The sequence below is a fragment of the Sprattus sprattus genome (assembly GCF_963457725.1).
Source record: "Sprattus sprattus genome assembly, chromosome: 12".
In the NCBI taxonomy this organism is placed as follows: domain Eukaryota; kingdom Metazoa; phylum Chordata; class Actinopteri; order Clupeiformes; family Clupeidae; genus Sprattus; species Sprattus sprattus.
In genome coordinates, this window is record NC_137910.1 from 22,842,721 (window position 1) to 22,870,068 (window position 27,348).

The 27,348-nt window shown below is 41.3% G+C and overlaps 2 protein-coding genes across 4 annotated transcripts; one reads left to right on the top strand and one right to left on the bottom strand.

Annotated features, from left to right (window-relative positions):
• Positions 1-624: 624 nt before the first annotated feature.
• Positions 625-6,091, top strand: hnrnph3 (heterogeneous nuclear ribonucleoprotein H3 (2H9)). Its single transcript, XM_080848412.1, has 11 exons — positions 625-675; positions 1,614-1,721; positions 1,827-1,982; positions 2,576-2,719; positions 3,236-3,374; positions 3,975-4,165; positions 4,442-4,534; positions 4,683-4,801; positions 4,936-5,071; positions 5,596-5,655; positions 5,789-6,091. The coding sequence occupies exons 2-11, from the start codon at positions 1,634-1,636 to the stop codon at positions 5,860-5,862; spliced, it is 1,200 nt and encodes a 399-aa protein (XP_080704538.1). The 5' UTR covers positions 625-675; positions 1,614-1,633; the 3' UTR covers positions 5,863-6,091.
• A 3,865-nt stretch (positions 6,092-9,956) lies between these two features.
• Positions 9,957-21,861, bottom strand: rufy2 (RUN and FYVE domain containing 2). Of its 3 annotated transcripts, none has more exons than XM_080849315.1 (18): positions 21,305-21,861; positions 19,513-19,686; positions 18,815-18,932; positions 17,482-17,583; positions 16,945-17,068; positions 16,669-16,733; positions 16,464-16,529; positions 16,120-16,189; positions 15,935-16,036; positions 15,690-15,806; positions 14,832-14,999; positions 14,337-14,434; positions 12,946-13,065; positions 12,496-12,625; positions 12,051-12,145; positions 11,681-11,729; positions 11,239-11,319; positions 9,957-11,017 (listed from the first exon to the last, which is right to left on the bottom strand). In XM_080849315.1, exons 1-18 carry the CDS (start codon positions 21,615-21,617, stop codon positions 10,874-10,876), a joined length of 2,136 nt encoding a protein of 711 aa, XP_080705441.1. In that variant the 5' UTR covers positions 21,618-21,861; the 3' UTR covers positions 9,957-10,873. The 3 variants fall into 3 exon arrangements, with proteins under 3 accessions (XP_080705441.1, XP_080705440.1, XP_080705442.1); XM_080849314.1 differs by having other exon boundaries at positions 14,832-15,002; XM_080849316.1 differs by lacking the exons at positions 9,957-11,017; positions 11,239-11,319; positions 11,681-11,729; ... (1 more) ...; positions 12,496-12,625; positions 12,946-13,065 and adding an exon at positions 13,310-13,790.
• Positions 21,862-27,348: the final 5,487 nt, after the last annotated feature.

Here is a 27,348-nt window from a genome sequence, read left to right on the forward strand (position 1 = left end):
CCATCAGACCTGCTCCCCAAAACATTGGCCTGCTATGAGACTCAAGTTTTACCCGACATTACCCAGGCACCAGGAAATTGGTATTTCCAAATCATTGCAAAGTGCCAGTCGGTTAGAGACAGATTATAATTATATAAAATCTCATGCATTCATGCATAGATGTGTAATGCTGTGCTTTGTCTGTATGCCAACTTGTCATCCGCAGGTGTAAGGAAAGTACCTGTTTTTGCCACTATCGCAAATTCCACTTCTATGTAGAAAATCAAGTTAAGGCAGAGACATTGTATGGAATTTGGTTGTGGTTCTAATGCAGTAACTGAACTGCCTGAAAGACACTAACTAAACATAGTCTCGCGAGAGATTACCTAAACGCTGTTCCTTAGCTACCTACCTGAGGACAGGCAGGCGGTTGACGGTAAAGATAAACATCGTTGTTTAACTCCTGTGTGGTTGTACATTTATTTGTTCACAGAAGTTCGTGTAAACGTCTGGTTTATAGTAACTACAATATGAAATGTCATTGTGATAGCGGTTCATCATGTTTGAAAAGATGACCGTTTTGGCCAACGTTGCTTGACCGATTACGGTGTCCTGCTAGCTAATGTTTGCTAGCTGGCACAGCGTTCTGTGTGAAGTGGCGGTGGAACTTGTCCTTCTTGCCAACCTCGAATCCTTGTGTGTGAATATGTCGCTAGATTGCAAATATAGTGGTGTACAGATAATGTGCTTAGTGTCATTTCCCAACACTCTCTTCCTCCTATTTGTAATTCGGCTAGCTAGCATAGGAGAGTAACGTTAACTCATCCGTCTCCTTAGCAAATGAATACACCTCTTGGATACAGATGCTAGCGAAATGGTGCATTTTGACTGGCCAATAAACTAGGCAACTTGAACCAGCTAGCGAGCTAACGTTATCTTATTAACTTACTACCCAGAACATCGATCTATGCTACAGGTGAAGCTCGCTGTAGTCGAGTCAATGTCAGACTTTGGTGCTAAGGCTAATGTAATGGTTTGTGGGTGTCAGTGGCGTTAGCTTGCTTCTTCGTCAATGCTACATCTGGGAACTCATAAACTTGATGTTAGAGGCTAAGTTTGAGCTGTCACTGTTGTCATGCTCAACGTTAGTAGCGACAGTGCTAGCTGTTTTAGTGAGACAGCCTTGTTTCCGTTGGAAAATATATTCTGTCAATATTATTTGCAATTTGGCTAACCCACGACAAGCTAATTTATAATTGATGATTCTGCATAAATATTGCAGTAATATGTCAGTGCCTGTGTACAATTACGTTAAACAGTTTAAATGCACCATTTTAGAAATCCAAACGCGATAGAACGGGTTTAAGTTGTGTAAGTGTCAATGTCATGTAAGTTAACCTTGAAACAGTTGATTTTCCACATGCGCCCACACATTCTACACCTGCATTCAGGCATGTGAACTGGAGTTTTTTTTTTTTACCGTAGGTTATTCCGAGTCGTACAAGGAAATATACAAACAAATTATTGTGTAATGGGCAACAGGCCTTTTCTGGAGCAAGGACTATGGTGCACTGTACTTGTCCTGAGTGAGTTTATTTTAGCCTTTGAATTAATCAAATTTTGTTCCTTTTTAGTAACTGTCGACAGATTGAAAATGTCTCACAATGATGAGGGATACGTGGTGCGGATTAGGGGTTTACCATGGTCATGCACCCAAGAAGAAGTAGCCTCCTTTTTCTCTGGTGAGGACTCTTTTTGTGGTCAGTACAGTAGTCAACTACAACAAGCACCCTAAGGCAGTACGTATTAAAAAGGGTGGATATTGATCAGTTTGATTTCTTTTTCAGATTGTGACATTGTGGGGAAAGTGAATGGGGTATGTTTCACATACTCCAAAGAGGGGAGGCCAAGTGGAGAGGCCTTTGTAGAGCTGAAAACAGCAGAGGATTTTAAGAATGCGTTGGCCAAGGATCGCAAATACATGGGTCATCGGTATATTGAAGGTAGATAGATGATATTCAGTGGTGTAACATCAGTAGTACTGAAACATGTAAACTACTGTATTTCTAGAAAGTTGTGTATCAGTTCACTTCTTAAATCATCCATCCAAAAGAATGCTTAGTTTCTTCTCATAATTTTGAATGGAAATGGTGACATTCACAGTGTACGAATAAGCCCGTGTTGAGGCCTTCCTCTGAAGTTTCTGAGTGTAATCCTTGATCAGGTGGTTCCTTCAGGCTTTATGATGTTCTCTCTTGAAAATGGCTCTCTTACATTTCACAAATGTTAATTTGTGGCTTACCACACCTCATACCTTTTCTGGCTAGTATAGATATCTAGGTAGCTGCATTATAGTTACCAGTTTATGAATTGTACCCATTATGTAATAATTTGGAGACACACAGTGGCCGGAGGCTTCTGTTGCTTGTGGGGAGATGAATTTTGCATTCAGTGTGTGTGCAGCTTTCAGTTATCCAAACATAATCAAAAAAGCAACTACTGAGACAGCAGCGAAGAGAGCAGACCTGGTTTTAGTTTTATCATTCTTTTTGTGTTCATGCTGATCTGAACTGTTCTGTGCTCTGCCATCCTGTAGTATTTAAGTCCAACCGCAGCGAGATGGACTGGGTTCTGAAGCGCTGCGGCCCCACCGACTATGACAGCAGCAGCGGCTGCACGCTGCGCCTCAGAGGCCTCCCCTTCGGCTGCAGCAAGGAGGAGATTGTGCAGTTCTTCGCAGGTATTTGTGCCATGTCTTGACACCAGTGCTGCTGTAATGTTAAGAGCTCTTTGCAAAGCAAGCATGTCGATTCTGAGGATGGCACCACTATTTTTGATGGAGCCTTGTCTAGTCTTGTCTTGAAGGAATGTGGTGGCTTGATTCATCCTACAAATATTATATATAGCACTGAAATATTTTCTTAAAGCAAACAAATGAAACAGGTAATTTGTGCTTTGGTGTTTGGATGCAAAAGTGACCTAAATCTGTTAATGTCAGCTGGTGGTATAAAGCTTGAACTGATCAATCATATGGCATTACGTGAATGGGTTAACTCATAATAAATGTTATATTTGGTTGGTTCTTAAATCAAGTGTTATTCAGGAAATAATGTTCCTAAAAAAAAGTCTGAATTGGTAGCAGGGTTTGGTTGTGGGGTGTGTTGTTTCTGATCATTTCTCCACAGTTGGGATCTGTTGCGGGTTTTTTTTAATAACATGTCTCCCCTTGTGGGGTTATTTGTCCTTTGGGTTAAAGGGTTGAAAATCGTTCCAAATGGGATAACATTGCCGATGGACTACCAGGGGAGGAGCACAGGGGAAGCCTTCGTGCAGTTTGCCTCAAAGGAGATAGCAGAAAAGGCACTGGGGAAACACAAGGAAAGAATAGGGCACAGGTGGGGCCAGCAAGACTGGGACTGGGGCTGGGGCTGGACTGTGCTCTCATTGACTGTGGGGCCAGGACTGGGAGGGAGGAGAGGGAGAGGGGAATGTGTGGTGGGGGCGGGGGGGGTTGGGGGAAGGGAGGGTTGGTTGGGTTCATGCATCTTTCTGCTCCAGAAAAAAAAGATGTCATTAATATCCATTTTCATCCGAACCTTCCCTCATTTCTACACCTTGGCATTGATCCCACCTTATTCTTCACAACATTGGAGTTTCTCTAGAAGTCACTGGTCATAGTTGCCACTGCCAATAGTCAGAGTATGATTGATACTGGGTGAAATGGCCTTTTAATATGTCAAAAATGCATTTAGTTTATCTGCTTTGTCTTCATTGTAAGAAAGCAATTAAAGAAGCACTCTTGTGTAGTTACAGCATCCAATTAAGGAAGTGACATTCAGTTTAATGCAGTGTTCATATTTTCCATTTGCTGGCCTAAACCCACCGAAATCTTTAAGATATTTCTATAAGTTTCAAATAGTGTTTAGGATCAAGATTAAATGCACCTTTTGCGTGCTTAGCTTAGCTTATAATGACTCCATACTTCTTGAATCCAGGTACATCGAGATATTCAAGAGCAGCCGCAATGAGATCCGGGCATACTATGAGGTACCCCGGAGGATGATGGGACAGCGGCCAGGCCCGTACGATCGGCCCATAATGGGCCGCGGTGGGTTCTTTGGTCCGGGTCCAGGGAGAGGTGGAGCAGTTCTGGACCAGATGCGCAGTGGGGGTAGCTACAGCGGTGGTGCGTTCACTCTGTCATGCACTTCAATGGGATATTACACTGGAATATTTGTTCAGTTTGTATGCATATTCTAGCTCTCGAGTATTTACCGATTAGACTTAAAGGGAAATTTTGGAATTGATCAACTACATTCTAACTTAATGCTGGACTGATTTGGTTTGTTAATTGTGTTTAGTAACAGTTTGGACCCAAAAAATATCTAAAAATAGGGCCCAGGCTGAAAAATACTGTAGTTTCCCTTTTATAGTCACCATCTACCTGAAATCTGCTTTGTAGGTTATGGAGGCTTTGACAACTATAATGGCTTCAACAACTACTGCTTTGGCAATGGCATGTTTGAGGAGCGAGGAAGGGGAGATCGAAACCGAGGTAGGAGATCAGTTCAATAGTGACACCAATGACCAGGTTAGTTTTAGGTTCCCCTTCATGCATTCTAACCCACAACATTGCTTTTGTCTGTGTGCGCGCGTGTGTTATTGTTTTATTTGTGTGTCTGTGTCTGTCTGCGTGCCTTTAGCTAGTAGCAGCAACCATGGCTACAGTGGAGGGAGCGACACTGGTTCGAGTTTCCACAGCGGACACTTTGTGCACATGAGGGGCCTTCCATTCCGAGCCACAGAGGCCGACATTGCCAATGTAAGAGCATAGTCATTCATTCAGCCTCCACTTTGCTGTTCTCAGAAAGGGACAGTTTTTTTAAGTTCCAATGTTCACGGTTGCTTCTGTTGGATGTTTAGCAATGCCCCTCTGTCGTGTTTTTGTCGTTGCAGTTCTTTGCGCCCCTTCACCCAGTGCGGGTGCGCATAGACGTGGGCCCCAACGGCAAGTCAACGGGGGAAGCCGATGTGGAGTTTGCATCGCATGAGGATGCGGTGTCAGCAATGTCCAAGGACAAGAATCACATGCGTATGTGCCCCTAGCCGCTGCTTTAGTATAGGGACCAAAACCATCTCAAGCGTGGTGTTTACACAAGAATGAAAAGGGCTAGCTTTTGAAGTCCAACATGCTGAAGGTCAGCACGCAGGAAACTTGTTTTGAGGATTGTCAGGGATTTGCTAAAGCTGCTCAAAGTCAGCAGCAGGTATTCAAGAGAGCCCTAATGCCTGTGTTTTCTCTATGTAGCACTGCATCTAAATCTGGATTTATTGTCAGTGTAAAGTATATGGGGACAAAACACGCCTTTTGTGTTGGTTACTAGCGTATTCAGGTTTTGAAACAACATTGCATGAGGAAATGAAACAGGCTTTTGTCACCAAGTGTTGACAACGGGTTCCAGTATTTACAAAATGTAATTAAATGATCATGTCACCATTCTTGTGTTCATTGATGTTCTGGTAATATTTTGGGGGCAGTATGACCATATGAAAAAGGAGTTAATTAATGCATTCAACTCTTTTTTTATATTTATTTATTCTTTTTTCTCTCATCAGAGCACCGTTACATTGAGCTGTTTTTAAACTCAACTTCAAGTGGAGGATCTGACATGGGTGGTCAGTATCACATTCTAAAAAGAAATGCTGTTCCCTTTATTATAAAATACAAACTGATTGTATAAGTCCAATTTAACCTGTTCAATCTTAAAACACATGGGTAAAACGTGGTCTGATTGTTTTTCTTTTGCAGGGCGTGGTGGTGCGTTCTACAACAACTCTGGAGGCATGGGCTCACGGGGAAGTGCACTGAGGGGAATGTTCTAGAGTTCTAGAGTAGACTCTGTTTGGAGTTCCACCATTTTCAACCCAAAGTTGGAAGAGTTGTTTTGTATTTTGATGTTTTTCTTATGTTAATAAAAATGTACTTATTATTATTATTATTATTATTATATAGTATATTTTCCAGTCTCAAAGAGTGGAATAAAAAAAAAGCTATGTCTATACAAATATATATATATATATATATATATATTTGGGCTCATTACATAGGTTAACCTGCTATTGTAAATTTTACTTATTAAAATTTTATATAAACTTTTGTTGCTGTTCATGGTTTATTGTTTGTGGGATTTTTAAAATGACAGAGTTGGATTGCAAGCTAGGTCTCTCAGTTTACTAATTCATGATCCCTTTACTGTAGTTCCATGTTGATATGCATTTTTTTTATACTGGATTTATGTCTGAATATTTCAAGACTTGACCCAGAGACACAATAAAGACGATATTGCTATATTTTGCAACATACCTTTAACTATGTTTTTCTTTCTTGTCTTTTTTTTCCTAGTTTACCTTCATTTTCGTCACAAGTACATATCAAAACACAATAGACAAGAGTCAATCCTCTGAAGTGTTCATTTTGAGTCTGGTATGTGGTGATTCTAAGGGGTATTCTTAACTTTAATTCTTGTCCTTTCATGAAACAAGAGGAGCTATTTTTTTTATTTTTTTTTTTAAACATGTCAAGTCAAAACTACTGGGTTATTACTGTACAAACACTGAAAATTATTGTTTTAGATAATTTCACTGATATGCCTTTGAGGTAGCCTAGTATTTTTGTTGTATCTTGTCCATGGGATTTTACATGTAAACTGCTCTCAGATAGAAACACAACCACAATTTCAATATCCCTACCCAAATTGGCATTCTGATCAGCTCGGTGAGGCGCACGAAAAGGTGACGCCATCTACAAGCAAGTTTGGGTTAGGTTACTTTTGAAATGTAATAGGTTACGGATCAGTTACCCTGTTAAAGCAGCACAACGGATCAATAGCTATTCGCGAACGGCATGCTAGCAGCCAAAACTAACGAAATCTCTTGAAATGTGCTGACATTTGACATTATGACAAACTAGTTACTCAACGACTGTCCTTACACAGTCAAACATCAAGCAAGTGCAATACAAGACAAAGCAAGACGGCAAATAAGCTACTTACTAGATCTGCAGAAGGTAATCAAAGTCAGGTCGGCGGGCATCGGCAGGCAAAACTACAGAACGCAGTTATATGCCTAAGGACCCTTGTATCGCAATGGCACGGAGACAATTCTCCATATTAAAAGTCATTGTAGCGACCCAATTTATTTTAAGCTGTTATTTTAAGGTTAAACTGCTTATCCTAACCCTAATTATGAAGTATAATTGTTGCATAATGGGGCTTTAATAAGTGTAATAAGTAATATAACTATTAGAAATAGCCTACTTCATCAAAGTAAATGTAACTTATAACAATCCATTACTTTTAATGGAAGATGAGAGGTGCTGCAAATTCAAACTTTAATGGGATTCGAGTCAGAGAAAGCAAACCATGCTAAGGCCAGATGCCATACGGGGCAACATAAGGGAAAGTAAAACTAAGTTTGTGGAGCTACACTGTGAGTTGGATCCAATCCAAAAGGTTCGACCTTGGCCCTTGCGTTTTGGTTAAAATGAAAGTTGGGCCTGCAGTTCAACCGTAATCATGCGCACAGACAGACAAATAAACCACAACGGAAAAGAGAACCTTGGTTCAAGAGAAAATTTTAGGCCTACTGCCAAATGTATGGAGCCTGTCTAGACAGCGAAAAGATGGAAAGCATCTACATTTATGTTATGTAATCATCTTTGTAATCATCAATATTACTTACCTAGCTGTAATGTTTTTTTCTGTAACATGTAACGGATTGCAAATACATTTATTTTGTTATTCACCATCTGTACGACGTATTGTAGTCCCTTATCAACTCGTTCCAAAACATTGCAACAATTCAGACTGGCTGAAAATATACTATGCTATAAATATACAATCCTTTCCATGTGGACCCAGATCAATATTAGCTAAAAAATTGTCTAAACCAGCCAATAGAACACTATCACAGGAAGGCGCCTCGAATACTTCCCAATAAATAACAATAATAAACTCACGCTTTACGCAAAATAGAAACAGTAAGAAAGTGCACAATTAAGACCCGCCAACACTAGAGGGGAAAACTATTTAATCGCTCTACATTTACTTTGTATTGGGTGAAGGTGGCAAACTGGGAGGCCGGAGTGCGGTTTAAATGTACGGTTTATGATGAGTTAACTTCGCTCTCTGGGAAACCCGACTGGAATGGGAGCATTCAGCTATGGTTCCTTGAAACCACAAACTTAACCTCTACCCTCCCAAAGGCTTATTTTTTTATACAGGTCACTTCTCTCCACTCATTGACTGAAACAGGGGCGGATCTAGCCCCATTTTGGGGGGGCTGGAGCCCCCCCAAAAGTTTCATTAGCCCCCCCAAACAAAAATGGTTTAATTTTTTGTATTCTGAGATCGTCAAACTCACACCTATCAACCGATTTTGTGAACGTATTAAGTTTCATTTTTAGGGTTAGAAATAAAATAGTCTCGAGTTGCACAGGACTCCTGCCTGTTTGAGACTGTTGTGTGGCAAGCGCACAGCTCTGTTTGGTCGTGCGTGCCTGCGTGCGTGAGTGAGTGAGTGAGACAGAGCGTTCAGACAGACGGTGACAACGTCAAATAAACAGACTGGGAGCGACTGTCCGACTCAAGCCGGAAAAAAGCTGTGAAAGTTGCCATAATCAGCTGCTCGATACAAAGGTATATATAGCGCATTACGTTTAAAATGGTAAACTAAACGAAATGGTTAAATCATCGCGGATTTATTATAGATGTCGTGGCTCTTTTGATCATGCCAGTGATCATCATTGATCCTGTGGGTATGCTAGCCTACTCAGTAGCTCAGCCAGATATAACTAGCTAGTGAATTCCAGCCTACAACGTTAACCGTTGATGCCGCCCCATGTTAATAGTTTGAATTATACTGAGGATTGGAAGGAGAAAGCGCCGGAGAAAAGTACTCGGACTGCCTTTATCACAAGGTACGTTTCATCGTAAATACACACACCCAACAAGGCCCGCCCATTACAGCTGCCCCATCGTAAGTCTGAGCTACACATTTCAGGTCCTCAATACCATGAGCAACTAATTGATCCTCAATTACCGTGCTAATTAAGACAGCATCAAAGTGAGTCAGTTCTGTGAAGGGATAGCAGCCTTTCCCTAACAGCATCCTGTGAAAGGGCCAGCAGTGCAGTCTTTCCATTTCTGGCCTCATTAGCCATAAAGGCGTACATCTTTGACTCCCTCATCTCTCTTACAACAGCTGCTGTTATTTTAAAATGTTTTCTCTAAAAAGTGTATCTTTCTATACATAACTAAATAAAATTCCAGTATCAACATTGTATTAATTGGCTTTCATTAATTCACCTGGGGTAGATATGCATGTTGTAGGATCTTTATCTTAGAACACATAACCGAACAATGTTAATAGCTGGGACACAATGTCACATTTAATTTGATTGTCTTCTGTGAAACAGGCAACTAATCTGTCTCTTTTCATTAAATGATTATGCTACAGTATAATAAGCACCTCTCAGCAGATGTCTTCAATATGTTGTTGTGCCATATTTTAAATCTAAATGTGTTAATTTCTCACCTAAAACCCACTAGAGGACACTATTTAAAAGAATATTTTCAAAAAAAATCTTGTGGGGGAGCATGCCCCCAGACCCCCCTAGTTCTGTTGGGTTACAGGAAAAATAATAGGATTTCTCTAGGGGCTTAGCCCCCCCAAAAGTCGGAACCTAGATTCGCCCCTGGACTGAAACCAGTTGATTGAGCAATGATCTGAGATATAATCAGTGTGAAGGCAAACTGTCAAGTGATCAGATACTAGTAAATCATAGGATATAATCTAACAGAACACTTCAATGTCCACAGACATGTTAATAAATGGACAGTATTTCAGCTCTTTCAGACATCCAAAAGTGATATATTTGAATTTGATATGAAAACTCATCAGTATCCATTGTGCTTCCACACAAATACAAAAACAATCAACAGATATAACCACCAGTGGTTTAGTACATATTTATCCAACTGTACAACATTTCACAATTGAAATATCTGGCCATCTTATGAAGTCATGTCTTGTTGCAAATTCGGTTTTAAATATATCATGTAACTGGCATAAATTATCAATCATACTGACATCATACATATTCTTTTGTGAGGCATTCCAGTTTTACACTTACAAAAAAAAGTAAATAAAGTAAAAACCTTGGTGTTTTTATGACCATTATGTGCTATGTTACATATAGTACCTCATTCTAAATACAAGTACAGATTTCTCTTAGTAAATGGCAAGTTTTGTAGAACTGATACTTTGCAGTTTTGTCATTAAAATCAAAGCAGCATTAAGAATCTTAGTGCTTTAGGGTGGTCAAACGTCTCTGTCTGACTTTTCTACAAAGAAATGTCTGGAAATGTCATCATTCATTATTTTGGCTTCTTACTTAGGCACGTGTGAATATCAATCAATATCTTGCACTTCAGAAATAAATCAGATATCTCAACAGTCTTCTCTCCATCACATGGGATAGAGCATTTATCACAATAGTTTTTACTGATTTGATGCATTGTATGGACTAAAGAGAGGTATTTGTACTTCAAGTTTGGAATGTTCAGTCTTTATGAAAGTCTGATTTTGGCCAGCTGCCAAAAAGTCATGTAATCTCAAAAAAGTATCTTGGCTCAGGCACAACACTGAGGTGAATGTAAACGTCTTTAACACCTGAAACAAGTGGTCGGCCATCTTGGATTTTAGTTGTTGTACATTGTGTCAGTGGCAACAGGTGGCTATTGCTGTGTCTGCTCTGTTAAAGCAGTGTCTAGTCTGTGGCTGTAGTACGTGAGTGTACTCTCTGTAGTGTGGCAACCCCTGGCCTCCTTCTAGTTTAGGTGGTAGTGGAGGAGCAGCGCTGAAGCAGGAGTGCGTGGCATGTGTCGCACACTCGCACCGGTTTGGGCGAGGCAGGGAGTGGCAGCTCGTTGTCGGAGCAGGCGTTGCAGAAAATCTCGCCGCAGTTCCTGCAGTGGTGCTGCTCAGGCACAAAAGTCAAAGGTTAATGACCCAACAGGACATGCTTTTCTTCAGATATTACTGAATGCCACCCTTTCAGCAAAATTACATGCCTTTTCATGAAATGAAGAAATTCAAAAATAATAATATCATGTTATAAATAACCTCTCTCTCTGATCTTGGAACATAATGTAGTGGAGTGAAGTGGAGTGTTATCTGTTTGCAGACGTGGTCACCAACCTTTCTTCTGGAAATGGAAAACTCCTTTTCACACAGTTTACAGTGGGTAGCATCCTTATCCTTCAACCACACTTGGCCACCCTGAGAGAAGTCAAGAGTACATCAAATAAAAAAAGAGCTGAAATCAAATGTCTTGATACATTTATTTGATCATAATTATTTGTACTAATAATCACTCAAAATTAATATTGTTTCTGCTGAGCAGCTCGATCTGAAGCCCAATGGGTTGAGCTTGCTGAAACATCCATGGTCATATGCTGGATTCCCAGGCAGCATATATACTACTACAAAGCATGTCCTGATTGTATTGTAATTTGATAAAGATATATGAATCCCAAATATCCCTATGTGTGAGGGACACACACACACACACACACACGCACACACACACACACACACACACACACACACACACACACACACACACACACACACAACATACCTGAAGTGCCTTGTTTGCTTCCTTGATGTCTTCAATCTTCAGTTTGGATCTAAATATATTACACAAACATCAGTGACTAAAGAAACAGATACCTTTCAAGAATTAATTCATAGTGTTGCCTTAATATCCTGTGTTACAGAAGCAATAGAGTATGGATGATTTCACTTTCATGAATTCTGGTAATGAGGTTGCCTATAATATAATTAAACATTAATGCCTTATGATTACTAATGCCTTATGATTACTGATTACCACTTTCTCAGTCACTAGAGCTAGATATACCACAATGCTACATTCAGAAGAGGAATATGCTTATGACTATGCTGAGTGTAGATGGGACCTCATTCAGAACAGGGAAATGCTTATTTACTCGCTGAGTTTGCAGCCAAGCTCCTCTAGGGCTTGTTCTTGATCCTCACAGATACCCTTCAGCTGCCTGTTTTCATCATGCATCCGGTGAAACTCCTGTATGAACACATCCAAAAGATACGATTTCAGGGTCTTGACACAACTGAACATGCCCAACAAATCAATTAAAGCATTATTTAGCTGAACACAAGTTAACACATAAGGATTTGGAGCAATGTACACGCAACCACTGCAATGGAACTACACAAACTGGCACCAGCCATCAGTCTACATCTAAGTTCTGTTTGATGCCTATCAGTGTAATATAGTTCAAGTGGCTATAGAAATTGCCTAACATACTGCCTAACAGGACTGGATTATTCTGAGATTACATAACCTTAACATTGAGTCATTTAAGCACATGCTGAGTGAAGAATATGGAAAACTGAGAGAATAAGGACGTTTACTTTTTTGAGTCCGTTTATCTGCTGAGCCTCAGCGCTGAGTTGAGCAACATTCTCGCGTTCCCGTTCTAGATCATTCTGTAAGGTCTGCCGCCACTCCCGCTCAATCTTCAGGTCCGTCTCCAGCTGCAGCCTATTGCCAATGGACAAACAACAAACTCACTTCTTTCAATATATCAACACTGAGACAAAAAAAGGTGCGCTCCATGATTCTAGCAAAAGGTACTGTAGATGTTATTTAAGCTTAACAGCCAATCAAATTACACCCCTCCTTTCCGTGCTCCTGAAGCAAGGTGTTGATTGGCTGGAAAAGTGGATTTTTGAGGTGCCATTACAGAAGACTGGATAAATGAGCTGAATTTGAATCACGGACTGTACCTAGACAAGCTGGTGGCAGAAAGAGACTGAATACAGAGCAGGAGGGGGTATGAGGAGCCTTTAGACAAGACTTACATCTGCTTCTCTCTCTGGGCAATCTGCTTCTGTAAACTGTCTGCTTTGTTGGCAAAGTCCTGCTTGAACTTCCGCGTTCCTTCCTCGGCGGTCGCACAATCCCTCTCGGCCTCCTGCAATCTGGCGTAATTCAAACCGAATGGGTAAAACTGAGGCTCCCATCACAAGTGGGACAGGGTGAGGGGCGGGAATGAAATGACAAAATTGATGTAAACTGAACAGGATTTTTAAAAAAAAGAGAGAAAAGAAGCAAGGCATGTACAGGCATCCTAACTCACAGGAAGAAAGAAGAGGGAAGGAGAGAGCCAGGAGACTCAGCTGAGGGACAGGAAAGGAACTGGGAAGATGCTACCAGCGCGCCATTCATGTAATTTCTCAGAGGGGACTTCTGGACACAATCACACGAAATTGAATATTTCAAAACATCTAAGTTTATTGAGTCACATGTTAAAAGACACACATCTTTATTTGTTAGTGGTGTCTGGTGAAACAGTTACATTTACTGTTGTTAATTATTTTATGTTTACAGTACCACGATAATCAGATATTCTATAAAACTGCTCCATATGAAAAAAAACAACAACAACAAAAGTCTGTCATAGAAACAGCCAATTGCAGAATAACTGTTATAGTGGAGAGCCAAGGAGAACAGTCAAAAACCATGAATTATACCAGACTGTGTTTTACTATGCTGTTAAAGTGTTTACAGACAAATAGTGTAAAGTGTCTTAAAAATTCAGAAGGAAATATCTTTGACGAGCTTGTATTGGTGCTCGGTGTCTGTGCTGGCACATTTCACGAAGGACATGGCGAGAGTTCTGGTCTGACTCAGCAAATCTTTGTCGCTACGGAGAAATCACCGCAAGTGCAGGGGGGGGGGGGGGGGGGTCACAGATGCATTGGCAAGGGGAGAGAGATCATGTATAGTTGCACAAGAAGAGGGAATGATTTCAAAGAAAAGAAAGATGATTGAGGGGGAAAAGAAAAGAAGAAAGGGAGAACAAAAAGGGAAAGAGGATGTACATATCAGTGAATTTCCATGTCACTCAAAAAGCCTCCAGAAGATCATTAAGCAATGCAGTCGTAAAAATAGTACAGGTAAGATGGCGGTAAAGCAATGGAACAGAGAGGGGGAGGGGATGGATCCATGTTGACTGACACATGACAATGTACTGGTGGCAACACGCTGCACAAGCTAGTACAGTAAAATACTAAAATGTGATTTTGCAAACATGTGGAACAAGACCACTTTACTAAAGACATGCAAAAGAACAAATAATTGCATGCCCAATATTGCACAAAACAGTCATGTCTGATGTAAAAAAAAAACATTAAAAACAGCTGTGATATTTAAGTGTGGTATAGCATGAGGTAAAACACTGCACCCTTACCTTTGTTCAAGTTGCTTCATGGTTGCTGTGATTTGATTGGTCTTCTCCTCCAGACGGGCAATCATCTCATCCTTCTGTTTGAGGCCATCATCAGCAGCCTGTTAATGGAAAAGTAAGCAGTCGATCAGTGAATGCACACTGTGTTGAAATACATTTATAATTTGTTTTATCCTGTAAGATACTAATATAAGGGCCACTGCGGAGAGAAAACAAAACATTCACCTCAACATGCACACACACGAGTAGAAAACAGGTCATACAGGTTATTTTTATCAATGCAAATTTTTTAATTTATTTACCTTCACTTCTATTCTCTACCATTCATCTTTCATCACTCAAATAAAAGAATGGGACTTTCCAGGGGCTCTGTTACATTACAGTTACTTTCAGTTTCTTTTTCCTAACACATCCAAGGACATTTTGGTATTTTATGACCTAGACCCATTGCATACATTTGTATGGCTAAAACTATGCAAGGACTGCCATTAACCCTACCTGCATTTTCTGGTACATCTCGACGTTGATGGTCTTGACGTCGTCCAGCTGGTTGCGCAGGCCGATGAGGGTGTCCTGCTTCTCGTGGATGTCCTTCTCCAGCAGCTTCATCGCCATCTCCATCTCCTGCTTCATGCTCACCTGCACCACCAGCTCATTCTCCACATCCTTCTCCACCCAGCCATCGCAGACAGACAAACAGACATTCACGCACTGTGCTTCAACTGAATTCAGTTAAATTAAGCTCGGATTTATCAGACAGAATACCGTATACAGAACATTTTCATCCATACATCTATCCATCTGAGAGTAAGCAAGCGCTACTAGTGACTGATTACTAAAGAGGACCGATTATGTTTTTCTGTTTTTTTCTTTCCTTTAAGTGTGTTATATTGCTTTTTGGACATGTAAAGAGTCTGCAAGGTTACAAAAGCCAGAGGGAGTTACACACCAGAGGGAGTAACTATCTCCCACAGAAACCTTCCCACTGGGCTCATCGGGAAGAAGGTGGGCTTAAAGAGGAGCTCTAACAAAGCGTTTCAGACAGAGGGTGGATACAGATGTACAATATTAGAAAAATAATGTGTTTTTGGAACATTGAGGAATGCAAATCAATTCTAGGAGGCCCCAAAAATGTAATTATGAACACTGAAAATTAGCATAATAGGTCCTCTTTACATTATTAAGATTTAGGTTTACAGTTTACTGCAAAGACATTGTAATGACGTACTGCAAAGAGATTCATGCCTTTTGAGATGAGTACACAATGAAGACAGGTACACCTCTCTGCCATGACAGATGCTGACTTTACAGTTATTGTTTTTCTGTCTACATCTGTGTGAATGAAAGAGTTCTGACCTGCCGTAGTTGACATTCCTCCCTTAGTGCTCGTCTGGCATCGTTGTACATCTCGTCCAGGCCCTGCCTCGACTGCTTATAAGTGTCCAGCTCAACGTCTACATCTACCTGAGTCACCTAAACATGTAACAAACCACTTTTTCACATATGGATAACAGCTACATGCAAAGCCTTGCATGCTATGGTGGTTTAGTGCAATCTCTCTGAATTAGAGAGTTAGATTTGCCGTGGGAACAGAGCGTTACCTCTAGACGATGCTGAGTTTTCATGACAATCACAGAGTTCTCTGTTCGTAGGTGTTGGTTTTCCTCCTGTAGTTTGATGATGTTGTTTTTGGCTATGGCAAGCTAGAAGAGGAAGCAAACCTTATCTTAGACACAGAGCAAAAACACGGCAGATGGGAAAGACATTAAGGTAGTGAACGTTGTACCTCCTCGATGAGTTTGGAGTTGGATTTCTCGAGGTTGTCTACCCTTCCTTGTAAACCCTGTACAGTCGAACTGCACATCAGAGAGACAAGAAAGGAGAAGATCAGTTGAGCATTATGAAGTCTTTTAAAAGACCAGTGCATTATCATGCCAATGAAAGCTTAATACTAAATCTGTGAGTAAGCAGTATCAAGAATGTATTTTCAGCATTTAGCGGACTGTCCTTGGGGATAATATAAAGTATTGCGTGTGTTTATAGTCACCATTAACATTACTCATCATATGTATGATCTATAGGTGAGTGTGTGTGTATGTGTGCGTGCACCCTCTTGTGAAAGCAGCTCACTTTAGTTGTCTGTTCAGCTCCTCAACATAGTTCTTCTGGTCCAAAATGGCGGCTATCTGTCCATTTCTGGTGAAACAGTAAGAGGGACACTGAATATTCCCAGCATCAAACAGACTATACTGATAAATATTTTACCAAATGTTTCATTTTTGCATTAATGAAACTGTGAAACATGTTTACAATGTCATACATTTGACATCCTTACCTCTCCTCACTTCTGTAGTCATCAATGTCATTCTTCAGGTACATTGAGAAGTCTATCACGCCCACCTGTACAGTACCAAGGCAACTTTGTATGACCAAACTCAACATCATGACACAACAAAGCACGTTAATATGGAAATAATAAGGTGTTGGCTATCCCTACAGTGTGATACTCTTCATTGGGCTTACAATAAAGGGCTCCATATAGAATATATAATTCGGCAGATGAATTGTAATTGAGCATGGTGAGTGTCTGATCTGGCACAGTGAGACTGACCTGTGAGTCCAGGTCTTCCCCCTTCACACATAAGTTTGCATCGATCACATTGAGTCCTACTAGAAGCCCCACTATGACAGCACCCTCCTCCTCCAACATCACCGCTGCATTCTCGTAGAAATCACTGTGACACACACACACAAAAACACACACACACTCAAACCATGATTTCTACCGCAGAGAATTTTACAATACTTAGAAACTCTCAGAGATCCCTGCAACATTAACTACTAGCCTACGCTTTGGAAAGTGCTCGTCAAAACTGGATATTTAGCAACAGGAACATCACAACATTAAGAATTCCTGAATATTTAATCTCTTTTTATCTAAAAAATGTGCCAATTAGGTAACTATTTTCTACACCATCTAATTCATCTGGATGGTGTGAAGATTCATCAGTATTTTTGTATGGAGTGCTGCTCCTGAATGAAAGGATCTAAGAAGGAGGGAAAGCTGTTCAAGGGAAGAGGAGAGGAGGGGAGGGGAGAGGAGAGGAAAGGAGGGGAGGGGAGGGGAAAGGAGAATGAGCACCCGTACCTCATTATGTCCTTCCTGGTGATGAGGCATCGCAGGTAGTCGGCCAGACGCTTCTGCATGAGAGCTAAACGCAGCCACGCTCGAGCCTTCCCTAGAGGGGTCCTGATCCACACAAAAGAGCACACACACAAGCGTTAAACACTTTTACTATGCTAACAACAGATTATTTAACAAACTGATTTGAAAACATCTGTAGAACTCTGAATTACTAATTTTTGTCAGAGTGATGTCCGTTTGTAGACACCTAACAAACGTTAGTTTTCTATCAAGAGTGTCTCACCCAAATAAGTCTACAGAAATATATCTCATCCATAAGTCACCCTTTTCTGTCATGTTTAACTTGGTGTGATTTTGCATATGATGTGGACTCTATAGTGAGTTTGTGTTGAATTGCTTAACATCGTTAGTATCACATAGTTGGCTCAGATGTTCCTCTGGGTGATGAAACCAGAGCAGGGTGAGCATTTGTCCCACTTTGTTGTATTGCACAGCATTTTGACCCTGTGTCCCGAATCCCGCATGTTGAAAAAATGTCCCTGGTTTTAGTGGTCAGTTGGTTTTTAATTGTCAGAAATAAGAACACATTGATGCATTCTTTTGCCAGCCCGGGTCATTAGCCGCTTGTGCTGTTGCAGTGTAGTTTCTACCTTATTTAATAGCGCTATGTCAAAAGCAGAAATCTGGCTCATACAAATGCAACAAATGAGTTAATTCAATGGCTGAGAAGAGAGGCTCTAACCGCTGTCAATCAAACTTTGCAGACGTGTGGCCTGCTATGTCACAAAGAAATAAACTTACGCAGGTGTTTACAAGCCGAAAGGCCGTATACAAATGTTCCTCATTCAGTTAGATAAATAGATATATATCAATGTTTGAGGTTATCTCTTCTGCATTGGTAACATGTCACACATTATTTTATTTAGTTTGTCTGCATCTGGTCCCCTAAACCAGAAGTGCGACTGCTTCGTCTTCTCACACTTCCTCTTTCAGGTCCCCGTTTGTCAGAAAAAGGACACATGGGGAAGGAAAATGAGCCACAGACATCTGCAGCTAAACTGATAGAGCCCAACAAATGTCAAGGCTTGGGGGCCAAACGGGTTTTTGTACCGTTTAGCGGAAAGGAATCAAATTTGCCAATGTATCATGAGCTGCGATGTGACTAATGACTCAATTTCCAGACTCATGTTCCTGGAAAAATGCAGTCTAAGCCGTCCCAGTTACAAAACAGAATGGAACTGAAAATAAACTGTACAGCTAAGCTAAATGTCCATTCCTAAAGGTTAATATGGCTTCCAGGAGGAAGTTAACAGGGAAAAAATATAGAAGTATCTACTTGAGGCCGGGGAGGTCTCTGACGCTGGCAGCAATCTCAGCCGCCTCAGGGCACAGCTTCTCCACCATCTCCAGAGGGCCCCACAGAGACTTGTTGTATCCAAGGAAGGACTTCTTCACTGATGGATGCAAACAAGTATCACCTCAAGTTAGTCCAAGAGACACAAAGCAATAAGCATAAGAACGGTTTTGTTTTATTGCAAAGTCATATGTATATAGTTATATATAGTTATGATTTTATTGACAGTTCATTGCAAGAATGACATAATCTACATATTAAAAGGTGAACAACATTCTATCGCCATGTGAATTAGCCACTGATATGTAAACTTAAGCACTAAGAACCACACCCCACCAGAGAAAAAAAATAATTTCATGTATTCTCACACAATCAAAATCAAAGTACCACTGCTGTTGCTCTTAAGCAGGCTGCAGTCTGTTATACTTGGGAAGAGAAGCAGTCAGGGAGCAGCTTTTAATTACCCACCACATGATGCATAAATGCCTGGGGGGCATTTGCTGAGGATACCAACTGTCAGCAAATGCATTAACAACGCACTGGTGACAGATCACTGGTGACCTCACTGTACCTCTGAAGTGCGGGGACTGACTGTCTCTATCCCTTTTCATAAACACCCTTTCATAATCACCAGTCGATGACAGGAAGGAGTCAAAAACTGCCACAGCATGGTAGCCTACCTTTCAGTCCATGCTTAAGACAGTGCTCCATCACCACAAAAAACTGCTGGAGGGGAGGGTAGTCCGAGTCGAGGGTTCGGCCGAAACTCAGGGCAGACTCGATCAGACCCTTGATGCTCAGCTTGGCCATGTTCAGCAGGTTGGCACGCTCCATGGACATAGGGTCCCGAAAGGCTGGAGGGAGAAAAGGAAAGAAGGACAGGAGAGAGAGAGAGAGAGAAATGAAGGCAAAGAAAACGAGAGAATGAAAGAAAAATAGACAAAGAGAAGGAGAGAGAACAGATAAATATACATCTTAACTAACAGGCACATAGTGTATATATATTTAGCCTGGGCTCAGTGAGTTTGACAGTGTTTGACAGTGATGGCACACCCAAGGGCAGTTAAAACTGCCTGAGTTTTCTTTATATTCAGAATGCGGCTATTATGTATATCCCTGAAGTTGTCTCTCATTTATGTGGTGTGATCAGGTGCAGGTGAAAGAGATTGAGCTAATTCCTGAATGCATGCAGTAACATCTAAATGCAATTCAGGAAAATAACGTCCCCAGTAAACTGAGAAGTTTAGTTGGGACACAACTAACACAACAATACTTTAAAATAACAAATATGCTTGCGATACAGCTGATCAAAAACCCTCAAAGAAACCTTGGCTGTGATTCGTCAATTCAGAAGTTCAGTTGAGACACAACTAACACAACAATTACTTTAAAATAACAAATGTGCTTGAGATGCAGCTGATCAAAACCCCTCAAAGAAACCTTGGCTGTGATTAGTCAAGTCAGTTAGATAAAAATCAATTTCTGTCTGAGTGCATCAGCCTGATAAAAATGTCCTTTGAGTTACTGTGGCCAATGATGAGTATAAGCCCAGAAGCTGTTTGCAATGGGTAAGCAAATCCATTCACAAACCGTTTAATTTACTCCGATTTCTCCCTGGATGGGTTTACAATTACCAGAACTGATAGCAATCCACAACAGCCTTTAAACACAGGTGGCCAGCTATTTTCCTATACGGTTATTCCCAATGCTTCATGATACAAAAACAGTTGGCAGTCACGGGCTAGTGGCGCTGACAAACCTTCCCAGTTACATGTCATGTTTCTGTAAATGTATTTTAAAGAGATCAGATGCTGTCAGTGTACAGTGCGTTACATGACTGCTCATGGTTGGGTCGCTGTTCGTGACAGTTTGATTACATTGCCTTTTGAGTCTGATACATTCTTAACGAAAAGAAAAGATTCAAATTCAATCGGCCTAACTTAATAAATGGTTCATGAAGGGCAATTGACATTCTCGGTGTGAACAGGACAATATGTCTTGAGATCAAAGGGTCCCAAGAAACTAGATTCTACAAACCAAAATCTACATTAGATGTCGACGGGCTAGTTCATCACAGCTACAATACGAAGAAAATAAAGACTAATAAAGACTTTGCATATGTAAATGATCTGAACGAGCATCGCGTCAGGGGTCCGGGTGTGGTTCGGTGTGATTCGCACAGCTAATTGGACGACCGACACCACGTGTTGTTAAAAAACAGGCATCTGGAGAGTGAGGAGAATGGAGCTTAAAAATAAAATAAAAAATGAAATAAAATAAAACAGGACACACTGCTTTCATATAGCACTTCCTAGGTAGGAACTACAAATGATGCACAAGACGAGACGGTAGTGGTGGACGTACTTGGAATTACATCATTGAAAATTATGATGATAGTATCTAAATGTCAATCTTCGCCTATCAGCGGGGCCTCCACTGTAACAAACGCTTTAAAAACACATCGCCACTCACCCTTGGTGCTCCAGTCTTCGGTAAAGGGAGAGGTTTTGTGCTCTGCTACCTTGGGAAGAACATGAATGCTTCCTGAGAAGGTTTCCGATGCTTTCCTTGCCAATGCGAAGATAGGCGCCTGCCATCTCCCGTCCCCAGATTTGACGTTGCTGCTACTGGTGCTGGCGGCCACGGTGCTAGCTTTGTCGCCGGCTGACTTGTCTTCCTGCAACCTAAGGATCCCAAACACCTGAGTCTTCTCTTTGTTGCTTTCGGCCTCAGCTAAAGTGAGGTCATGTTCTGCAGGTGTCGCCATTGCAGAAGTGAATATCATAAGATTGTGTACGATTCCTCCCCTGACAGCGACCACGGCAGATATCTAACGCTATCGGATGGCATTGATTAACAGTGAAAGATTCGATTCCAACCCAGATCGGGTTGATTCTCCCAGCCGTCAGTCCATTCAACTACATCCTTAGACCAGTACAGACAAGCAGTCCAATTAGATTTAACAGGTCAATGTTCAGAACAAGTCAGTTCTTCAGCGCTATAGATTTGTTTACACCGAGTGGTCCCTATTCAAGTCCGTCTGCAAAGAAGGGGTGGTGTCAAAAACGCTCACAAGACACAAAAGCGCTACGTAATGCTATGGTCGGGCAAGTTTGTAGTGCCCTCTAGTGTTGGTCATAATTAACGCAGAAATGTTCGGAGTTTATGATGTTCCCACAGTTTACTGAAGCAGAATATGACAGGTATACATTTTTCAAGCACATCATTCTAATAAGGTATTCCAAACAATTGCAGCTAATAATCCAAGGTTTTGTAAGGTGGACATTTCAGGTTTTTAATTTGGTTGAAAGATAATGTGCAAAAAGAGCATTTTTGTACAATAGGAATAATTCATCAGTTGCGTGTAAGGGATACTGTGGAGGCCTTGAACAAAGACAACTAATGTGTTGCCAAAGTACTGACTCTTTAAAAAATAAACAACAACAACAACAACATAAAGAATTGGAAGAAACTAATTCAGCAACAACCAAGGATTAGTAATTGTGGACATCTCACAGGTCACAACCACTCCGCATGTGTGTCTGAGTCCAGGCATGTTGACTGTGCTTACCTTGGCTGTATGCTAGGCGTTCCATGCTCTCACTGTGGGTGATGCCCCAGCGATGCAGACTCTGAGGGGAGTACATAAGTGCACCTTCAATGCTTAGACTGGGTCAAGATGGACCCTACCCTGGATCCGCCTCCTCACAGTTCCTTTGAAGAGGGAAAATCTACAGGGAAAAACATTGGGGGGGGGGGGGGGGGGGGGTAAATGTATTGTTGTACACCATATGGAGACATCTATGGTGTTTGAACGCATTCCTTTTTTTATAAATGGAATGACATATGTTTTAGAGAGTTGTCCTTGATGGCACATGTCAGAATAAATAAATAAATACAAATACGATCAGCATTGTAATAACTCCACACACTGTTAGTTTAATTGCTTCGCAGTTCATAAATGTGTTGCTATTGTGATTGTTTACATGAGACTTATATCAGAGCGACTGTCAAAATTGTAACCACCAAAAGCTGTGTATGTACACTTTGATCGAACCAAGCCTAAACAAAGTTAAGTCAACAATAACCACAATGTACTCACCGCATATTTGGCACTCAAGAGGAAGAAGTGCCTTTTTGTTTGCTGTCTGAACACACCCAACTTCATCTGTGCTAGCTTCTCTCTCTCTCTGTCCCTCTCTCTCTCTCGCTCTCTCTATCTCTCGCTCTCTCTCTTTCTCTACTGATTAACTTCACGGCCTTGCTATCATATGACTCTGCTTTCCTGTTCCAGCCTCTCCCTGTTTTTTCACCAAACCTCTCATTCTCCCATGGATTCTGGATCAACACGGCAACAGACCCAGGCAAATCCTCGCTCTGCACAAAATAAGCCCTCAACCAGGGAGAGCCAGTCGCCGTGACATTAAGCCAGAGCCAAACAGCCTGAGTCTGTGACATGCTGCTGCAGCTTGCTGCTGTGGCCTCTGGCCTCACATGCATGGCTGGAGCCATAATGTGATGATATCAGAGAAAAGCAAAAGCACATCCTTACCTCTGCTATGGCTGTGGCTTCAGCTCGGCTCAGTTTGATACAGGGTCAGTCGCTCTGGCAGTTGGACAGAGGTTAGTCTGTTTGGTGTAGGGCCACTTTGAAGGAGCCCTCATATCCCCCCTGCTGTGCTTTGGTGGGACGGGTTGGAGAGGAGGGGATGTCGCTCAGTGGAACGGCAACACGGCAGTCAGGGTGCAGGGGAGAGGGGTCGTGGCAGGCGGAGGGGAGGAGCCAGGGACAGGATCCAGAGAAACAGTGGAGCGGGAGGGGTCTGTAAGGATCGGCCAATTGCAGCTCGGCTGCAGAGAATGGAAGCCCAGTCATTCAGGAAATGGGTAATACTGGTGACACTGCATCTCTCAGACCTCAGATTGCAGCACAGGCATGTTTGTGTTTTGGCCATCTGATCAAACTGTTGTAAATGGATACATGGCAGCAGATACAATAAAACCTATGTCACAATTGATGGAGTAGTAAAAGCATGGAAATATAAATTAGATTGGCCTTTGCACAAGGATTATGATTAGAGATTAGAGATTTATTGGGCAATGATCTGCTACACAACTGAAATGCATTATTTATTGGGCAATGATCTGCTACACAACTGTGTAAAACTAGTTTTGAATTAGCATTTAGAAGGACATACCATCACATTTCAACATTCGCACTAGACTGCAGTGTAGGCCAATAAAGTACAAAAGAAAAAAAAGACAATCAACACATCTATCAAAGCAGGTGCATGTCATTTACAGTGGTCAAACTCCATGTTGAAACTTTTATTTTTATGAAATTCTTTTAATAATTATGTACATCTCATGAAAAGCATATTATCTGAATTTCTGAGAGTACCTCATCCAGGCAGCACATCACACTCTTCACAGGAGAGGGCAGCATTTGCCAGGTTTTAAATCCTCCGGCAATCCATATGACGTGAGTCTCACTTATTTGCCCATACACAGGACATCACTTGCTTAAAGTAACACTATGCAAAACATGTGACACTTTTTGAGATAAGGTTTTATAGGCAACTAGTTTTGGTACCATCCTCTAATTCATTTTGATAGCATATGTGTATATGCCCTATGGAGTTCTTTGTAATGGGCTGGTACACCCTGCACAAATGGAAGAAAAGCTTTCACGCTTAACATTGCCAACTAAACTGCCAAAAGACACCAGTTATTGTGTTGGCAAGCTTCTATCCGTGTCAGCTGGGCTATTGGTGGTGTTTGCAAGGTTTTAGCATGCCTTTTAGGTAGTTAGCTTACTAGTTTTGGAACAGAACTCCGTATTGCTGCTTTAAAGCCCATACAGCATATTGAGCAAAGGCTGCTGTCTGAACCTGAGACTGTTTGGAGGACTACTGATGTTATATATACAGTAGTATATTTACTATCCAATGCATAGCCATAGCAACATATTCCTCAAATGGGCATTTCAGCTCAAGACCATCTGCTTTGCATCTGGTTGTGAAAATGTATGGAGAACTTATCACCTAAGGATCGTAAAACATCATGTTTCACAGTGTATACATTTACAATGCAAACTAGATGTGAGGCTAGTCTTGCGCACCTCACACAGTTTGTCTGTTCTGCCAGGCCTGGGCTGAAATACACAGCAGATTGTGTAAAGAGTTTTAGTTGAGGTTCTAAGACTAAAAGGTTAGTTTGCCATAAAAGCGTGGGAGAACTTTCTGATGTAGGGACCATTTTATCCAGGCACTTCATACACTTATAACTGCCTTTTGTTCAGATTTAATTATTCAAGCAAACACATAGATGTAGAAAAGGAAATAAAAAAGGTTTCATTAGCTTATCTTGGATAATAATGCCACTTCGATAGGTTACTGGATTAACTTCACAAGAGACCCTTATCTTAATCGTGTTCAAATATTTGAGTTTCACACTTGAGAGAGATTGTACTTAAGAAATAAAGCTGTAACAGTGAAAACATTGATACAAGAGCCAGAAGTTGTTCGAACAAAATATAAAGGAGAGTCAGTGAAGTTTCTGTGAAAATACCCAGGGGACAAATAGCTGATATAAAGGAGAGTCAGTGACGTTTGTTTGAAAATACCCAGGGAACAAATAGCTGAAATCACAGGGAACCCTAATATCTAAAGTCTAATACAGGGGTGTCAAACTCAAATACACAGAGGGCCGAAATAAAAAAATAATGGGTGTAAGTCGAGGGCCGGACAGTGGGGCAAGCACTCCCTAAATTGACGTATGCTACCAACGCGGGGACAGTGCATTGTGAGAATTGCAGTATTTGTGGTGCGTTCGACATACCAGCGGCCGCGGCAGACAAGCTCTGATAGATAAATAGATGGATACTTTATTAATCCTGATGGAAAATTAGGCAAACCAAATAAAATTTCACCCTTGCTCATTCAAATCAATGGAACTTTTTGCAATATTCTGAGGAGCTGGCGGGCCAGATTAAATGGCTTGTCGGGCCTGATCAGGCCCCTGGGCCTTGAGTTTGACACATGTGGTCTAATATCATGTTTTCTAGACAGACGCACTAAGACGTACACAGTCATACCTATACTAAGGCCTGAGTAGCGATACAAAGTCATTTAAAAACATAGGTAATGAATGAACTAAGGCGTGTCAGTGATTGAGAAGGGCGGATGAGAGGGACATAGTAGCAAGTCTATGCCAAGGGAGCCTTGCCCAGTGATCTTTATCACCCCTGCCCACAGGCATCATTTACGCTGGGGACCCTGGGGACATGTTCCCACCACTTCTAGTAATCACCAATTCCATCCCCACCATCTTGGAGAACTGAGAATATAGTCTGACCACTTCTCAAACAAAGTGCTTCTTCAGCAGTTGATAGAAGAAAATCGAAATTGATACATGAAAATTATGTTATGTGTAATGTTAGTCTAACTGTTGCAATGGAGCATTGTAGCATACTCTTTGATGACCCCCAATCTGATGCCCTCACCTTTGTTCCAATGCAATTATGTAAGCCGTCCATCTAAAATGCTTGCTTTTCAATCAAATGCCAGAAATTATGTCTTCCTGGCTTTTAGTGTTTTTAAATGTTCTAACAGAGTAAGTATTGCTACCATCGCATTTTGGTTTGGTTACCAAAATATAGAAAGTGATACTGTGCTAAAAAAGAGATCTAAACATTTCTGGCAACTCTGGCCAGGATAATCTCTAACTAGCTATGAGCGTATCTATGTTCCCAAATAGGACCTTGGGAACATAGGACCCTGGGGACATTACACTCAGGGAACATAGGACCCATGGACCATAGGACCCTGGGAGAGCACATATGTAGAATTGGGGAACATAGGACCCTGGGTATATTGGACTCAGGGAACAAAGGACCCAGGCAACATAAGACCTTGGGAACATAGGAATGGTCCTAATAATGCATGTACTAACTAGTTCATCCTGTCATTATGCTTCATAACTGAAATAACAGTGGCCGTAACGGTGTGATTCGTGGATAACTGTCAGTAGGACATATAAAGGTAAGAGAGTTAATTATCATTAACTTTCGCTATGTTTGATTGGTCAATGGTAAATTGTGCTTAGAAAGTTTGTTACATATGTAGCAGATGGGTTATTTAAAATCCCATATGTCCCAAGCACTTTTCAAACCAAAATGACGCCCATGCCTGCTCACACCAATAAGAGGTACTGGCAGGCTATGGCGAATCTAGTGGACATTCTCCATCCAACCTCCAGACTGTGTATGCTGAGACATTAGGGAGACAGAGGAAGATAAAGTACCTTATGTAATACATGGGATTTGCCTGTAACCATTTTGGTATGCACAGCGAGTAGCCATCAGCTGATGTGAGTTGAACTTCCTGGTTCTCTGAGGCGTCATCAAGATATCAGGATCACCCAGTTGTGTGATTAAACTGACACAGGGAAGCTGGCTGGTGCTTCCTGACGCTACTCATAACTTGCCAAGGTTTTTATAAAGTTCCTGATGGCTT

Excerpts from the sequence above, each read along its gene's own strand:
- hnrnph3 (XM_080848412.1), top strand. The coding sequence starts at position 1,634 with ATGTCTCACAATGATGAGGGATACGTGGTGCGGATTAGGGGTTTACCA. Across the intron at positions 5,072-5,595 it reads CAAGGACAAGAATCACATGC|AGCACCGTTACATTGAGCTG; the intron begins GTATGTGCCCCT and ends TTCTCTCATCAG. Across the intron at positions 5,656-5,788 it reads TGGAGGATCTGACATGGGTG|GGCGTGGTGGTGCGTTCTAC; the intron begins GTCAGTATCACA and ends TTTCTTTTGCAG.
- rufy2 (XM_080849314.1), bottom strand. The coding sequence starts at position 21,617 with ATGATATTCACTTCTGCAATGGCGACACCTGCAGAACATGACCTCACT. Across the intron at positions 16,037-16,119 it reads ACTCCAAACTCATCGAGGAG|CTTGCCATAGCCAAAAACAA; the intron begins GTACAACGTTCA and ends TTCCTCTTCTAG. Across the intron at positions 15,807-15,934 it reads AAACTCAGCATCGTCTAGAG|GTGACTCAGGTAGATGTAGA; the intron begins GTAACGCTCTGT and ends TTACATGTTTAG.